The sequence below is a fragment of the Hippichthys cyanospilos genome, chromosome 14, assembly GCF_059441005.1.
Source record: "Hippichthys cyanospilos isolate Australia breed blue-spotted pipefish chromosome 14, RoL_Hcya_1.0, whole genome shotgun sequence".
In the NCBI taxonomy this organism is placed as follows: Eukaryota; Metazoa; Chordata; class Actinopteri; order Syngnathiformes; family Syngnathidae; genus Hippichthys; species Hippichthys cyanospilos.
Window position 1 is genome coordinate 7,362,682 of NC_142382.1, and position 18,118 is coordinate 7,380,799.

Genomic DNA, 18,118 nt, shown 5'->3' on the forward strand with positions numbered 1-18,118 from the left:
ATGAGAACAAACAAATCTTTTAATATTGGCTGTATCGGTGTTACATCATTTGAAAAGCACAGCTTTGCCTTTCTTTTATTATTATTGATTATTGATTTATCTTTACAAGACTTTAACAATGATTTTGTCGGTTTGTTTTCAAATCTAAGAAACACAATGTAACAACCAAAATCAGTCGAAGAATCTTAAAACGAAGTAAAAGATTTTTAATATCGTCTTTGTGAGAATGAACATTTTATCCATAGATTTCCACGAGTATATAATACGTAAAAAAAGTAATTTCACTTTAAATCTGTACTTTGTGACCACCTTACACAAATAAATTCAGCGCCATTTTACTTTAAAAACGCCTTTCCAGGTTGCCTACGTCATAGGGGCGGGAGAAAACGAGAGAGAGAGAGAGAGAGAGAGAGAGAGAGAGAGAGAGAGAGAGAGAGAGAGAGAGAGAGAGAGAGAGAGAGAGAGCGGAGGGAGGCGGGGGGTGAAAAAGCCAAGGGAGTCCTCGCTTCATCCGGGGACCGCGGCTCCATGGTGATGCGGCGAGCTTGCCGAGTCGGACGGCCAAGCGAAGTAAAGTAAACCTGGGGAGGGTCGCTTGCCTGTCGGAGTAGGAGGAGGCTGGGGGGTGGGCTTCGCTAATTTCCCCCCCTCTCCCCCCTTCTTTCTGGAGTTTACAATGCGCCTTTCACACGCTGCACGCCGCGAGCGATGAGACAAGTTGGCCGTCGGTTTCACTCGTGATTCCCCGGGAAGCGAGCCTCGGCGACGGCGGCAGGGAAAGCCGTGGCGCCGGGCATGAAGAAGCCGAGCGCCCCGCTCACCGGGAAATGGTAGCGTACTGCGGGCACCGCAACTGGGCAGGAACATGGTCGAGAGGAGCAGCAAATTCTTGTTGATCGTGGTCGGATCCGTGTGCTTTATGCTGATTCTCTATCAGTACGTGGCGCCCGGGGTCATCAATTTGGGCTCGCCGCACGGCTACTTCGCGGAGGAGGACGAGGGGGACATCTTCCCCACGCCGGACCCCCACTACGTCAAGAAGTACTTCTTCCCGGTGCGAGACCTGGAGCGGACCGTCGACTTCCAAATCAAGGGGGAGGACGTGATCGTGTTCCTGCACATCCAAAAGACCGGCGGGACCACGTTCGGCCGCCACCTTGTGCAGAATGTCCGCCTGGAGGTGCCGTGCGACTGCCGGCCGGGCCAGAAGAAGTGTACCTGCTACCGGCCCAACCGCAAGGAGACCTGGCTCTTCTCGCGCTTCTCCACCGGCTGGAGCTGCGGCTTGCACGCCGACTGGACCGAGCTCACCAACTGCGTGCCCGGGGTTCTCAACAAGAAGGAGAGCAAGCAAAAGAATCTGAGGTAAAACGCAAAAGTAACGTTTAGCGTGATTGCATCAGTGCAACTTTGGAACCTGATGGGGCCTCATGTTGATCATTTACCTAGATAAAGCTGTGGCAATGATGGTCATCACATTTTCTTCCTCGCCTCTCGCGAAGTCTTAAAAAATAGACTATGCAAATGTGCCATTCTTTGAATGGGTGCGGTGGCATCATTAAAATAATGATTTGAGGAGTTGAGTTCCAATACTTGCAAATATGCGTAATACTGAAGCCTTTTTTCCAAAACGAAATGGTGATTGTTCGAAAAAATCAAGTCACTGTCGTACGCATCATTTCAAGGAAACAAGTGAAGAAGGTATAGCGATGTATGAGGTTCATTTGATATCATCTATAGAAATTTGGGGTTGCTTGTTGCTTTTTTTCCCCCAGCTGTTTACCATAGCGTATTGTGCAAAAATACAGGACCACTACAACATAAGGATAAACCGAAATTGGCATTTTCCTTGATTTCCTCAATTTGGCAGACGGCTGATCCCTTAAAGGGGAAGTCAAGTTTTTTTTTTCCTTTACAATTTAATGTTCCATGTGATGTCTATTTACAGCATTATGCTATATATTGCATTTTGCAGAACATGAATAAAAGATCCACTTTTTTAAAAGCGGCTATTTTGGCGCTCGCCAACAACTGAAAAAGACATCACAGTTGCTAAGGGCTCCATTAACGACCAATTATGGCTCTGGTGTTTTCCTGAATTTGTCACATTCACAACTTGAGCCATGATTGGTCATTACCTGAACCCTGAACAGCTGTGAAGTCCATTTTAATCAACAGAAAGTGGCAAAATGGCCACCCCGTGTGATGGATAAAAACAGGTGGACTTTGTTAATTAATACACTTTCCACAAATGTAAAATGAATGCCATGTTTAGACAGGTGGGGTCACAATGAGCATTACTGTAGAGAAAATAATGACTAATAGGCTTTTCATTATTACTTGAGGACTAATTTGCACATTTAGAACAAGATGTATGTGTTGTAGTTGGTTAATGGGAAAAAAAAGGGATCCACAGGTCATTCTTTCTAAAAATTGGTGATTGTTGCACCTCTACTTCAAAATGTGCTGCTGTTCAAATCAAATGAAGCGATTGTTTGAAGCAATGTGACAAGTGGCCACCATCTGTGTGGGGTTATTTTAAAAAATGTGGAATGAGCACTAAAAATGATTCTATCAAACAATAATCACACACACACAAAAACACAAAACAATTGATTGCTATTGTGCGTGACCTCTTCTGGTGCTCACACTGCTTTTCTCACCAATTAGCTTCCATCTGTGCACTTTAAGTCTCTTGGAAGTGTCGGCTTTTGAAAGATGATGCTAATTTGGACATCCAAGGATTTTGGCTAGCCTCAAAAAATTGATGGCTATATTAACTGAAACTTTTTAGCCAATTGGAGAAAGGGGTTTCCATTGTTGAAAGCGAATGACGATTGACTTTAATTTGAAGATATTTATGACAGAGTTTTCAATTGTCAGTATAAAAAAAAGTATTTAAAAAAATGCCTTTTTCTCACAGAAATGTTAATTTCTCCTGAATGCTCCATCCGATTTTCAAAATTCTTCCTTAATTGTACTCAGGCTTTCCAAACACATAAAACAAATCTTGTCACGCTACTATTGTGTGGGCGTGACAGCATCATAAAAAAAGATGATGCAGGTAGAGTTGAAACGCTAGCAAACAAATGTATATTGTCTTTCCAGCTTCACCCTGTCGCATATTTGACAAAGCAAAACTGTACCAGACCACAACAAAAGCTCCAAATACGTGTTGCAAATCAAATCAGACAACTGTTATGACAAATAAAGCAGCGGTGAGAATATGCCTTCATTGTTTGATAATGGACCCCTTGAGAGACAAACTATGATTGGCATTTTAACAGTGCGGTGTGGGGGGGGGTAAGAAATGCACGCCCTTCAAGCTGCCAACCATATCCAGTTGTTAGTTTCCCATACCGTGATGAATAATAATCCTGATGTATTCCAGACATATTGACAGTCGTATTAACTTCCATGTCAGCGCACCCCTCTGTGATTCTCCTGTTGGGGGGGGGGGGGTTGTTGTGTCACTCTAATTTATTAGGTTATGCCCGATAGCACAAAGGGGAACCTGTAAGCATGTCCCTCGTAGACCAGCTAAAAAAAAAAAAACGTCCCGGCTGCTGCGCTTCCCAGAGCCTTCCCCCCCTAAAAATGGGGGGGTAAAGGTTGGGCGAGGCAGACAGGGGTGCACGAGAGAGGGAGGGGTGGATGGCCCCGCAGGGGTTGGCTCTGCTCTAATCCGGGTGATTATTACTGCTGGGACACGCAACCCGCACACACTAATGCTGGTATTCGCTGCTGGCGTCAGTCTTTTCCCACCCCGTGCCCCCACGCTGGGCCGAGGTGATAACGCGTCCAAGCTGAGATGTCAGCGTGGACGCAGGGTAATTGGGCTCTCGTCGTTTTAATGTTTTTAGAGGGGAAGAGATGCTGGAGCTGAGCGATACAGGGTTTTGGAGTCGGGGCGAAAGAAATTGACAACTTGGCTGAATTTGAGCTGTTTTGTTTTCCTCTGAATTACAGCCTTTCAACAGGAAACATTCTCAGATTTTTTTTTGTTCATTCTTTTCTGTTTATAATTAGGAATGTTTGATGTATATGTTTCAGACCAATACAAATGAGGACTCAACTCATTGAGTAGTCATCGATACAATTACCGATACCACTAGTGCTTTTGATACGCAGAATTTCGTTCAGCTGGACATGTGAGGTTTTGTGTTTGAAAATAATCATTGTCCAAATTTTGGACAATAGAAAACCATTATAATTTAATAGGATTTATGACATTGATTTCCTGCAATTTTTGCAACATTCCGTTGAGCGGCGGTCAAACTATTTCAGCAAACAGAACATTCTTTGACGTGTTTCACCTCAAGACAGTAGGTGGCGATAGAGACCAGTTAAGGTGTCATTGTCACGTCACAGACTACAGACAGACCATACCATTTTTCAATTTTTTGTGGGTGTTAATAAATGGAACCTACATATGTTTTGATGGAACTGATGTCACTAAACAATTTGAGTGGTTGAAGGAAGAAAAAGAATCCTAAATAACTTTAATTTGTATGCCTTTAAAAGCAATTACAAAATAAGGAAAGAAAAATGTGGTGTATAGTTTGCAAAGTGTGTGTACAAGATTAAGATTAAATAGAACTTATTAAAACATGTCTTTTAATCCACTCTCCAATGTGGCACTTTAATGAAACCTCCTATGTAGCAATTTTTTCTTTTTTACAATAAAGAATTAATTTATTTCCCAACTCTCGATACTAATCGTCGATTTTTTTATTACAGTTAAGTTTATATCACAGAATAAACCGTAACTGTGACAGGATGCAAGTTATACCATAAATAAAAATGTTTGGCTATCTGGTTACAATGTTAAAAAACGTATACATGCATCCTCCATAATGTGTGGATATAAGTTGATCGTAAAGGACGACTCCGCCTTAACGGGAGGATGCCTTTTCTCTTCCTCTTTTATTTGTCAGTTGGTTTCGTAACCAAGGAGGTTATGTTGCTACGTTTGCATTCTGGACGTATTTATGAGTCAAGATTTATCATTAGCAACATGCCTTACAAAGCTAAACGCAGCGAAATTAACCCCAGCTTCCCCCTCAAGGTTAATGGAACGATACGCCTTCTTAAACTTGGGGTTGGGACATTTTTTGGGTCAATTATTGAGTCAATTACAAAGCTGCAAGCAACTTTGGTTATTATTGATTGTCGAGCGGGCACATGTTTTCTAGGCTTGCTGCGTTTCTCTTAGTACTTTTATTTTTATGGCTGTTATTCATGGTAAGGTGGAAGTGCAGCGGCTTCATTTCCCATAGCTGTCATCATGCTGGTGGAAATATGATTAATCGTGTCTTGGGACAAACGTCTTTGCTTGGCAACGGAGGAAATTGTCAATCACTTAATCGGATTATCGAACATCAATTTACTAGTACAGTGATCCCTCCCACTTCGCCGTCTCAGTACTTTGCGTTTTTTTCCAGGCAAAATAAAAAATATTTCAAAATCATTTCAAAAATGTGCAAAAATGTACAAAAATTGAAAAAAGCAAAAAAGTACATTATACCGTACTGTATTAATCAAATGACGAAGTAATATTAGTTAAGAACTATGTTAATAATATATAAAAATATGTTAGTAATATAAAAATTCTTCAAGCGTTAGAGTTCGTGACGTTTTTTTTTTAAAATCTTATTTTGAAATGCATGCTTTTAATTTGTCGGGTCGCGTTGTATTTCCGTTTCCTGTTTTACGTTCTCTCTCTGCATCATTCGGCTCGTTACGGTGACGTAGTGAATGACAACGTCAACTCATATTTATAGTTTATTATCATTTATGTTGATAACGCACGCTACTGCCTATGTTTAGTAAGCGATGAGTATTTATTCTGTTTATGTGTTCGTTTGTGTAGAGGTTGCACTTTATAATTAGTAGTTGTTAGTTGTTGCTAACCCGCTAATGTCGGCTAAAAATACAGTAAATTCATAGATTAAGTGTTTATATGTTAGTTTACTGACTTTAAGATTGTTGTTGATTTATTATTCAACAGATACTACATGATACACCATACATGAAAAAATAAATGTGAAGTTCAACGTGATGACTTGCGTACTCTTTCACCTGAGTCTTGGTGCAGATAACCAGTCCTGAGAACAAATTCTCAACTAACTAAGTGATATTAGTTATTTTATGAATATACAATAACGTTAATAAGGATAATGTAATGTTAAATAATAGGAGAAAGGAAATAAAATAGGCAAAAAAAAAAAGGATTGTTTATGGTTACTGCGGCAATATTGGGGCGTACTTAGAAATCCAGGAACTGATACCCTACTTCGCGGGTTTCAGGCTTCGCGGGGGTTTGACAGCCCCCTTTAACCGCAAAGTAGGGGGATCACTGTAGATGTTTTGCGCCTTGCACAATTTTGCTTGAGGACTCTGTGGACTTGAGTTTTTATAGGTTAAAAACATGGCAGGGTGAATTTTATGTCCACATATGGCAATGGAACGCCATCATATCTGGTTGTAATTTCTATCGGTTCCGATAACTGTTTGTTCTCAAATCTGGACCCGGATGAAACTCCAACTCCCTTGGAAGTTTAAAGGTTGTCCGTCAAAGCTTTTTGAAGGTGAGCGAGCCGCCGCACGAGGACCCGTGCCGTCCACATGTGCGTCATTCCCCCGCATGTGTGTTTGCACTTTTTTTTCTGCAACGTCTGTCTCCGGGGCGCTCACACAAGTGTGGTAGAGGCCTAAGCGAAAGAGCGACAAAGATCGCGCTTGTTTACAGGGATTTCTCAATGCTGAGCGCGTAGATCTCATGTCCGCTTCGTGCATGTTCACCGTGACCGGTGTTAAGCAAATACTAACCCCGTCAGGCAGATGTGCGTGACAGTTTTTTTTTTAAATTTTTTTTATTTTACCTTCTGACTCAAATTTATTAATGAAAATTTCGATGGATCTGGCTACAGTAGATTTAGAAATGCGTTTTCTGGTCCGCCGTTGCAAGCATCGATCCCGTAAAAGGCTTTGTTTTGACCTAAAACTGATACTCGCCCATTTCTACTTAAAGATTGGCGTGATTTCAATCAATCAAGTAGAGGTGCGACAATTAATCGATTTAATCCAGTGATTCGCAACATTTAAAAATGTTTTTCTTCCTAATAATGTACCCCTTTACAAAAAAAAAGGGTTAAAACATGCATGGTAGGTGTATTGTATACACTAAATTGTCCTTAAGTGTCATTGGGTGCGTGACTGGTTCTTTTTTCACTGTGTGCCCTGCGATTGGCTAGAAACATATCTCCCGCTTGCTGACCATAGCCAGCTGGGATAGGCACCAGCAAGCCTGCGACCCTAGTGAGGATAAGCGGCTCGAGAAAATGGATGATTTTTATAATGATGCCCCGCATATTTTTTTCTGCAACCCCAGACTAAAGATTGTATAACATCTGCTTTATTTCTGGCTCGTCTGCTAGGGAAATATGTCACTAATGACATTGTGTAATACTTCCTAAAATAAACGTATTAAACACTCTGAAAAAGAGTCAAGATAACATTTTAGCAATAAGTTGTTTTATTTTCCAATTACTTTGCTCTTAATTTGAAAATCAAAATGTACCTGTCATGGCATTAAAAAAAGTATTTATTTAGATTGGCTGATCCATGAAGAAGCTCTGAAATGTCACATAACCGCCCTTGAAGTGCCTACACGGTTATACAAAGCTCCTTTTGAGTGCCATTGGATTAATTGACAACTAATCAACTACGAATTAAACTGATTATTTTTGCTAATCAATAAGTTTGTTTCTTTTTTCTCAATTAAAATGGTCTAAATCCTAAGGATTTCAAAAGCCCCCATTGAAATATGACTTTTTAAATGATTTTTTTAAGTGTCGAATCAAAATCAAACCCTGGTTTTTCCTTAGGCAAAAAATGTTGAACTTTCCCATTTCCTAATAGACCAAACAAGTAGTTAAATCATAATGTGTGTGCGTTTTCTGCAGTCATTTTGAAATAGTCATGATTTTTTTTAAACGTGATGGTAATTGAAATGTCTTCAAATCCAGTTTATCCATTATTTGACAATATAAAAGGCCGATTACTCGATTATTAAAGCAATTGTCAGTTGCAGGCAACCCTACAATCAAGATTTACCATACACTTAAGCATCGATTTTTTTTTTTTTTTTAATGTTGCATCATCATCTGTAAATGTTGAAAAAAAGCAAAAAGTCTTTTTCTTTTGTCAAAGTAACTGATAGGTGTTCAAATGCAGGCAGTAAAATATTTGTACTTAGTTTCTTCCCACCACTGGGATCTGCCTCGTTAACTGCAAGAGAGCTCCAGAAGAAGCCACACTCCCTTTGTTTTTTTTTTTTGCCAACGCCGCGTTCTCATCCGGCTGTCAGTGTGGATTTTACACAAAAGCTTTCAGACTCTGCAGAAATAACATGGATGGGAGCCATCTCCGTTAGTCGGACGGGGGCGCGCTAAAGAGGCCAGCTTCAGTGTTCTCAAAAAAGGCACTCTAGGAAAAAGAAAAAAAAAAAAAAGATCAATGCTGGGCAAGCTGTAGATGACGGTATTTTTATGTTTTTATTTGAGGGCATAACCGACATTTGCGGTTATGTCAGGCTATTTGTTAATAGAGCTTGAGCACCAGCCAGAGAGAATGCCCTCTTGGAATTGCTGTTATTATTTCTCCGACGAATGAATCGAGTTTTTGGCCACCTCAACATGCGCACAAACTCACTGATTTTTGCCAGTGGGTGTATTCTGTTGATTTGGTTTCAGTTTTGCAGTTTCATTTGAAATGCCATTCAGACAACGAGCTGCTGCTATTGATGCCGCGCTTTTAATGACAAAAAAAAAAAATTGAAGTTGTTAGACAGGAGATTGTTGCGCGAGTACTCGACTCTTTAAGTGGTCATGACAACGACACTGCACTGGTACTTTTGATGCATTAAATTTCCCCAAAACAGCTGACAAATAATTTTAAAGAACAACCTCCGGTACATATCCCATAATAGAATTTTCCTGTAATATTACAGAAATTGCATCTATATCTCCATCTGTCAGACATGTATGCTTTTGATTCATCCCCAATACTTATTTTAATTCCTGTTTACACAAAAGCTGAGCAGGTTTACATAGATTCCTTACTCTACCCAATGTAATCGTGTTCTTCTTGTTCTTGTTATTATCCTCTTCCTCCTTCTACTCTTTTATGATAATCTCAATTTTTCTTCCTCAACCCCAACAGAATTGGCTACATCCTTAGTTAAACATTATTCAATTCTACAACTGTAATAAAAGTAAATAAATAATTTGAATATAATCAGTATTTGGTTTAGAATTTTTGTCTTCTGAAAAATAGATTTGGAACTAGGAAGCAGACGATATTCTACACGGAAGTAGTATATTCTTAAAGGGACAGTGTGTAAGATTGAGACCGTTTTTCATTAAAAAGGAATAAATTAAATTGTAAATTTCAAAAACTAGCAAATGAATGTGTTCTTAATGACTAACAGTATGTTTTAAATATAATTATAAGTCTAATTATCATTAAATTATATTACATGGGGGGTGGCACATATCCGGAGGCGGCCATGTTTATTATTGCTAAAGACAATGGTAAATGCAGCACCTGGAGCACCTCTTGCTGTCTGTAATGAAAAACAGTCTAAATCTTACACAATATCCCTTTAATGGTAGAAACAATACAACATTAAGACGCTAACTATGGAATACTCATCCAAATTTCTCAAACTACGGAAATATGTAAATAAAGAAATCCAGTGCCCAGAAAACAGGTGAGCTGTTGTTTGGTCATTGCCTGAGCCCTTCGTTACCGTGACATCATTTCCAGTCAACAGCAAATAGCAAAATGGCCACCCTCTGCGATGGATCAAAACAGGCGAACTTTGCTGCAGAATTCATATTCCGTTTATGCAATATGAATCAGAATGCAGTTTTTCGACTCATGGGGACGAATAGAACATTTTTTTTTTGTAAAGAGAATGTTTGATTTGCCTTCCCCTTTAAAGTTGGGCCCTGTAATGGCTCTCACGGGGTCTCCAGTTGCCCTTAGAATGACAGCAGAAGACGGGCGCCTTGACATTTGCAAGATTGTCCGAAGCAGCCATTGATCCTCTGCGCATTGAAGTTGTTACACTGACGACCTTTAAGGGTTTTATTATTTATTGATTTCTCACAACGTCGCTCTCTCGCTCTCTCCATCTCCCTTTCTACGCGCGTATGCTCGTGCGTGCCTCGCCAATGAATGAGCCACTGAAAGGAAACTAGGATGAGTGTTCTTCGCATTGAGCGTGTGCATATTAGGCTCCGTTTTGGCATCTGGCGACAAGTGTGTCAAGCGATTTAGGTGGAGATGAACAGAGAGGGGGATCGCTGGCTGATGTGCACAGAAGCGGTGGCGTTATGGAACGGTTACAATTTGACCTGAAAAGGCAGGATCGATCGACACGAATAGCAAAATAAATCATGAATAATCAAGAAATGTATCTATTTGCATTTGATTTTCATCTGTTCTTAGCAGGCAAACATAACTTTCCACTGGCTATGCCTTTGCGCTATCACCTTTAGTCAGGCTTTGTCGTATAGCATAATAGTAGGGATGGGTGAGTATTGGTATTGGGCCTTATTTCACGGTATTGGTCCTGGCGATGTCAGACAATATTAGTTTTGTGCATTGTTTTTTGGACACAAACACATTTTCCCTTAATAATACATTCAAATTTTACATTTTTTGCATGAACCTTTTTTTTTTTTAATCAAATTAATAAATCAATCAATCAATAAACTGAATAGCAGCAGACTATTTTGCTCTCTGGAAACATCAGTTGAGACAAAATTCTCCCAATTTCGTTCAATAAAACAGCACAAGCCTGGTTTGTTTAAAAAGACAACGGCGTAGTCACTGTTAATCACTGGCAACTGGCGCCTTATAATGTGTCACTGTTGTTAAGTCTTGTTAAAACATCTTTAATTAGCATAATTAACAATTGAACGTGGTTTTGGTATTTAAGCGTAGTTGATTTGGTGATGAGTCAAGTCAGTCGTTAAAATGCACCATGCTACCGGTGCATATATGCGATTTGGGAAGGGAAGGTACAGTATTTTCCACCCTATAAGGCGCACCAGAGTATAAGGCGCGCCCTCAATTAATCACATATTTTAAAATGTTTTCCATATATAAGGCGCACCCTCAATTACTGACGTATTTTAAAACTTTTTCAATCACAATAAAGTAATACTCAAAGTAATAAGAATAATAACTCAAATAATAACTCTAAACTCTCAATAGCATATATAGTAATACTCAAAGTAATAACAATAATATCTCAAATAATAACTCTAAACTCTCAATAGCATAATAACTCAATGTCAATATGAGCAACCTTGTTCAACTGTAAACACACAAAAGAAACCGGTAAAGCTTACTTTATCACTTCATTCCCCATCTGCGAATCTCAATATTGATCCATATATAAGGCGCACTTGATTATAAGGCGCACCATCAGCTTTTTCAAAAAATTTAGGCTTTTAGGTGCGCCTTCTAGTGAGGAAAATACGGTATATCTTGAGGTTTGTGTTCACACCTGGTTGGCCGCTTGTTTGTCATACATATCATGAACCCTTGCTGCGGTTAGCTTGACTTTTTCCTGATACTGTATACTAAATATATGGGTACCATAGACCAAAAATAAAAGCCTCGAGCGTTTTACTGCTCAAATTACCCTGACTCGTTTGGCTCCTGGTAGTGAACCACAAATATGTTGTCGTTTTGATCATTTGGTGCTAAATTCTGATGCCTATAAATGAAGGCCAACCCTACTTGTACCCAGTAGATATACCATGTAGGTATTTTTTTATTTTCTGGTGGAGATCCCTTTTAAAGAAAGCCAGGTTTTTTCCAATGACAAATACAGTGTGTCCCGTGCTTCTCATGCCTGTCTGTGTTTAATGCTGGCACGTCTACCTCAAGATAGGACAGGGCTAATTTTACTCCTCTGTTCCTCCTCCTCCTTCTCTTCAACCCCCCTCCGGTCCCCCAATCCTTTCTGCTTCCCGCCTCTTTCCTGCTGCCTCCATCCCTCCATGGTGGTGTCACTCCCTAATCAAACAGCAGGCCCGCTTTCCGCTCGGTGGCTTTATGGCCGGGAGGGGGCTTTTTTTTTTTTTTTTTTTTTCGCCCCGCTATCTTCTTTCACATTTGTCCCTCTCCATCTCTGCTCCCCCCTTCATCTTCCCTTTCCCTCCTCTCCCTCCCGAGCGTGGCTAGCGCATTAGAGGAAATGTCTTTTTCATGGAAGATTTGCCGCAATTTCCAAAATGGCTGCGTTGCCTAATGGACAAGCGTTCTCGGTTCTAATGAACGATTACGTGCGCGAGCGTGCGGCGTGGGAGGAGAACGGAGACGAGACTGAGGAGAATGAGGAAGAGGAGGGCTGTCAGGGAATGATTGAACATAAAAGCCGGAGGGGTGAAAATGTTTAGTTTCATTGGCGGGGAGGGGGCTAGTCAATTAGCACGCTTGTCAAGCAGTAGGCATTACTCTTCTTTCAATGGGTCTGTTTTGGATTCTCAGCACAAATCACCGCACTCCGCCTGTGTGTGTCGTTGCACGGTTCCATCAGCGTGGCGGCGTATCCCAGAATCCAGATGAACTCCAAGAAAGGGGCCGCAGCTGATTGGCACGTCGCGCCTGCGTGCACATGTGTGTCTACAATGCATGTGCGCGCTCACGTGTATCCGGGCGGGTCGGTGTTAATCCTATCAGATTAGCCGCGTATAAGCGCTGGCGGGCCAGCCGCTTCCAAAGCCGGTTTACGTCCACTCATCCCACGAATGCGCCGCGTATCAGCGCTGCCCGACCCAAACGTTCCTCGCAGCCGGTCAATCCCTGCAGGTTTCACCGCAACCAGGTTCGGATTGGCGGGTTCCACGATCGTAACCTGCTTTTTTCATGGTGATAACCGCCTCTAATCCGTGTCTCATGGTACCGCATTCTGGAGTAATTCTCGTCTCCCGTTATAGAAATTCCCGCTAATCGGTCAAGGCCGACGCTAGGGCTAATCAATGGAGGCTTAGTCGGCTCGGAAAGCCCAAGCAGTTGAAAATCTGGGGGCGGAGAATAATCAGTACTGTGTTGACTTAAGGAATTATGTCATCAAAACTCCCCAAAGGTTGTTAATATCTTACAAAATGGTGACCTGGTGATGGTGGCTTCGCTAAAAAAAAAAAAAAATGGCCTTCCTTTAGTTCAACAATGTTGCTTGGCACTTAAATAACTAAGAAATATTTTTGGTATGTCATTGAGCTGAGCACAAAAACTGGAATTTTTTTTCAGAGAATAACAGGATCGAGGCCGTAATGAGAATAACATGCATGCTTTTGAAATTTGGGGGGAAGTCAAAGTACACGAAGACAACTCGTGCGAAGCTTATCGTCAACTTATCAAAAATAAAGTTCATCCATTCATTTTTCAAATTATTGCTTAATCGCTTAGTGAGCTCGTTTTTGAATTTCTGCCTCTCAAAGGTGGCCGTCGGCGAACTCTATGTTTTGGCACGTCGTCTTTACAACGCAAAGCTTTGAAAAAATAAAATAAAATCTTGAGCATCATCTACAGCAGATATCTGTTGATATCTGATCAACGGAACATAAATCTGGCTCGGTCGGTGTTCGGTCTGTAACATGTTGAAACGCAAAGTGCTGTGGGGGCTTTAAGATACAAAAAGTACAGTATGTGCTCAAATGTCTATCATTCTGCACCACAAGCCAAATAGCTTGTGCAGCCATGTTTATTGAATCGTTAACGTTCCTGCAACATCTGCATGATACGGACCAATACGACACCAAGTCAGGAGGTGACACAGCATAATAGCTTCTAATCCATAAACCGAGAGTAGGCACAGCTAGCGCACAAGCTAGCTGATGGCTGGCGCCTCTCGTGGCGGCGTGGAAAACGCCAAAATGACAAAGCGGGATATATTGCAGCGACAGAAGGCGTTAAGCAGATATCCCTGGAAAAAATTATGGAAGTGTCAGAGGATGTTCATGCAGTTGTTTCATTTTCTAATTTAAAAAAAAAAGAACAAAAACAAAAGACACAAAGACATGATCCAAAAATTGAAGTAATTTTAAATGGCAACTTTCTGGTTTTAAAGGGATAGTGTGTAAGATTTAGACAGTTTTTCACTACGGACAGCAGGTGGTGCTGCAGGTGCTGCATTTACCATTGTTCGTAGCTATAACAAACATGGCCGCCTCTGGAAAAGTGCCACCCTCCATGTCATATAATTTAAGAAAAACTAGACCTAGGTTTATATGTAAAACATACTGTTGGTCATTAAGAACACACTCATTTGCAAATTTTTGAATTTTACAATCATTTATTTTTTTCCTTTTTAATGAAAAACAGGCACAATCGTACACACTGTCCCTTTAAGAATACACTACTTCTGTGTAGAATATTCTCTGCTTCCTAGTTCCAAATCAGTTTTTCAGAAGACAAAAATTCTGAACCAAATACTGATTATATGCAAATTTTTGAATATTACAATCATTTAATGTATTTCTTTTTAATGAAAAACAGGCACAATCTTACACACTGTCCCTTTAAGAAACAATAAAAGAAATCAAGAAAAAAAGATGCGATATTCAGTATTAATTACATTTTAAAACAGGCAGAAGGAGAAAAAAATATGGAATCACTCAGTAAATTTTCATTTCTAAAAGCAGCACTTCCGTCAGATTATATTTGCTTGTTAGTCTGCAAATACACAGGAGTGATCACACCTTGTAGAGTTGTTGCACTAAGTAGACTGACGTGAATCATGGCTCCAACACAAGCGATTTCACTTGAAACACAAACGAGGATCGTCAAACTTCGTGAAGAAGGTGTTTACAGTCAGTTGTCACAAAAATACGGACCAAGTACAAATAACAGGTTATTTAAAGGTAAGCTTACTGGTTGTCCAAGGAAGAAAACATGCAAATTTCCACAGTCACTTATGATATGGTTCTGCATGTTAGGTAAGGCCATTTTGAGAGATGGCTGGCATTACATAAATGTATAAGTTTATGTTGACATTTTAGGCACTTTTTTTATCCCGTCAATTGAAAGGGCGTTTGGGGATGATGACATCATTTTACGAGATGACGATGCATCTCTCCATAAGCGCAAAAACTGTGAAAACATTCCTTGAATGAAGGTCCAAGTTATGGCCTGCAAATAGTCCAGATCGGAATCCAAATGGAAAAGCTGTGTTGGAAGTTGAAGAAAATGGTCCGTGACAAGGCTCCAATCAGCAAAGCTGATCTGGCATAAGCAATCAGAGAAAGTTGTAGCCAGACCGATGATGATGAGTGCTGTTTGTCACTTTTTAAGTCCATGTGTCAGCTGTTATAAAAGCCAGAGGCGGCGCCCAAAAAGTCCTAGTGGTCTGATAAGTGTTGTTTTGGTTGTTGTTTTATTTTTTCAAGATTCCATATTTTTTCCCTTCTGCTTAGTTTAAAAAAAAAATACAGTAAAACTTCTCTACAACAAAACCTGCATGTGCAAAAATACCCCCCAGTGTGAAAAAAAATCATACATTGATGCCTTTCCCTCTTTCTTACTTCCCCATACAAAGAAAAATCTCCTTGTTGCATAATACAAAATATTTTTTTCTGCATTTGCGTTGCAATAAAATTCACTACAGCTTAAACAAGCCTGCAGAAAGTCTAGCTTGGTTTATACGTGACGCACTTTCACACGTTTTGCAGCACTTTATACTCGGTGTGGCTTTCCCCCGCAGTCAGACGATATTCTCCCATACTATAGGTGGCAGCAAATAGACTATACAGCTTACAAACAACACTATTATATAACAGAGGTAGCGAATCCTAGTAGTTTCAAATGATCTAAACAGACTCCTCATCTTTTGTTCTCACCAGGAATTGTTTATGGTATTTTGAAAGACAATGCAAGAAACTGATGTGTGAAAATTAATGCTGATTGTAGATTTGGCAATTTCTTTCTTTCGTTTTTTCTTTTTTTCCAATGTTGTTGTTTTTTTTTTTTAAACTTCAGTCAGATTGTACATTGCCCAACATGTTTTTTATGTTTACGTCCAAGACATAAATTTCCTACAGTGAAAAGTCCCCTGTTGTGAAAAATTTCTGACTGCAAACATGATTTCATTGTAGAGGAGTTCTACTGTAAGTGTCTTTTTTTTTTCTTGATTTGTGTGTGTGTGTGTGTGTGTGTTTTAAGCCAAAAAGTTGCTATTTGAAATACACTTCATTTGGTATCATGCAAACGTTTTCAGAGTCTGCTGATTCCGTAATTTCTGCCATGAGTTGTATTGTATATCTAAGATGTGTGGTATTTGATTGTGGATTTTGACCACAGCTTCACAATTCTAACACCTCATTTTTTATAATTGGCATTGATTTAAATCATTCACATTTGTCTGAGTATTTACCAAGGCTTTGTGCACTAAATTATTATACTAATCGAATTAAAAAAAAAATTAGTGGATAATTTCATAGACCCCCTCAGTGGTTGTTGAGGCCAAGAGCACTCAGCCACCAGCGCTACAAGTGTCATGTTCTCACATTGTAGTAAAAAGAATGGCCGTGACATGAAAGGGTGAGATAAGACCTCCTGTGTTCCTGCCTGTCTATAGCTTGAGGCGAGCGTTGACAGGCAACACCGCGGCTGCTTCGTCTCCGGGAGTTCAACGCTGGTTCAGCCTCGGGTCGCCGCATCGTGCATACTCAAATTCTGGAGCGCGTAAAAGCTCAAGAATGGCTGCCAGTCTGAGGGGCCCCCTTTTTTGCTAAACATTCCTAACTTCATTCTGAGTCAGCAGCCATTTTCCAGCCCGTGACATTGTGAAATGGGATCGTTTTCAACTTTTGCCAATGCTGGATAAGGAGTGAAAAAAAAAATGGTTGAAACGTGCGGTCGACCCGCCACCCAACTCGGGTCAACTCGAGCTAAGGTCACCATTGATTTGATTCGATTTTATTCGCCATCATTGTAACGACGGGACGAACCCGAGAATCCGCGAAATGGGATCGTTTTCAACTTTTGCCAATGCTGGATAAGGAGTGAAAAAAAAAAATGGTTGAAACGTGCGGTCGACCCGCCACCCAACTCCGGTCAGCTCGAGCTAAGGTCACCATTGATTTGATTTGATTTTAGTCGCCATCATTGTAACGACGGGACAAGCCCGAGAATCCGCTCAGATTCCGGCGGGGTTATTTCCGGTTGGCCTGCCAGGCTTGACCATCGATTAATCATTATGGAGCAGCATGGCTTTTTCATTGATTGATAAGCCTTGAATGACACGGACAGAGACGAGCCTGACTTCAGGACTGATGTGCCCAACTTAGCTGAGCGAGAGCGTTTGAAAGAAAAGCCGGAGTGACATGTTTCTTAATCATTACGCAGCATCCCTGACTCTCTGTGTCACCCTGTCTGTTCTGCCGCCGCCAGTCGGCCGTCAAATGCCCGCCCCCGCCCCCTCCCCGCACGTCCTTGGGCCCGTGGACAAATAACGCATGATTAGCAGACATTTCTATGACCCGTAATGAGGGGGTGCTACGCGGCTCTTCGGACAGGATTAGCCTCTATTGATTAGGCTAGCCTAGCATTGGCCTCACGAGTGAGGGGAGTGCGGCCCATTTCTATAAATGGGTAATGAGTGGTGCTGCGGAATGCTACGCTATGCCATGAGAATGGGATTAGGGGCTATTAATCAGACAAGAGGCTCGCACAAGTCATTAGCCGGCCCGGCGGCAATGTCAGTGCGTCTGCGGGATGATTCCGCCATTCTAAATTGGGTTTGGCCTTGTTGTTGTCATCCGCTCTTTTGCTACAAATCGCCCCTGAAAGTCTTTTAATACCCTACCCCGTGGTGCCTCATTCCTTGATGGCACTCCCTAGCTGTCCTTTCCTGTCATCTTCTTCAAAGACAACGGAGACGCCCGCATCAAGTTATGCTGATTGCAGGCGACTGGCGTACATTCTATTCTATTCTTTTGCGCTTCTCCTTTCCTGGGCGAGTGTGTTGCATGTTTTTATAATGTGGGCATAACGACCGGAGAAGACCCAGACACACACAGGAAATGCTAATTTG

At 41.0% G+C, this 18,118-nt stretch overlaps 1 protein-coding gene across 1 annotated transcript in view; it reads left to right on the top strand.

Moving 5' to 3' along the window:
* The first annotated feature begins 479 nt into the window (after positions 1-479).
* Positions 480-18,118, top strand: part of hs6st1a (heparan sulfate 6-O-sulfotransferase 1a) — an 81,238-nt gene continuing 63,599 nt past the window's right edge. The window contains exon 1 of the mRNA XM_088433765.1: positions 480-1,365. Within this exon, the coding sequence (XP_088289891.1) occupies positions 866-1,365 (500 nt within the window). The 5' untranslated portion in view covers positions 480-865. The remainder of the gene's footprint in view (positions 1,366-18,118) is intronic.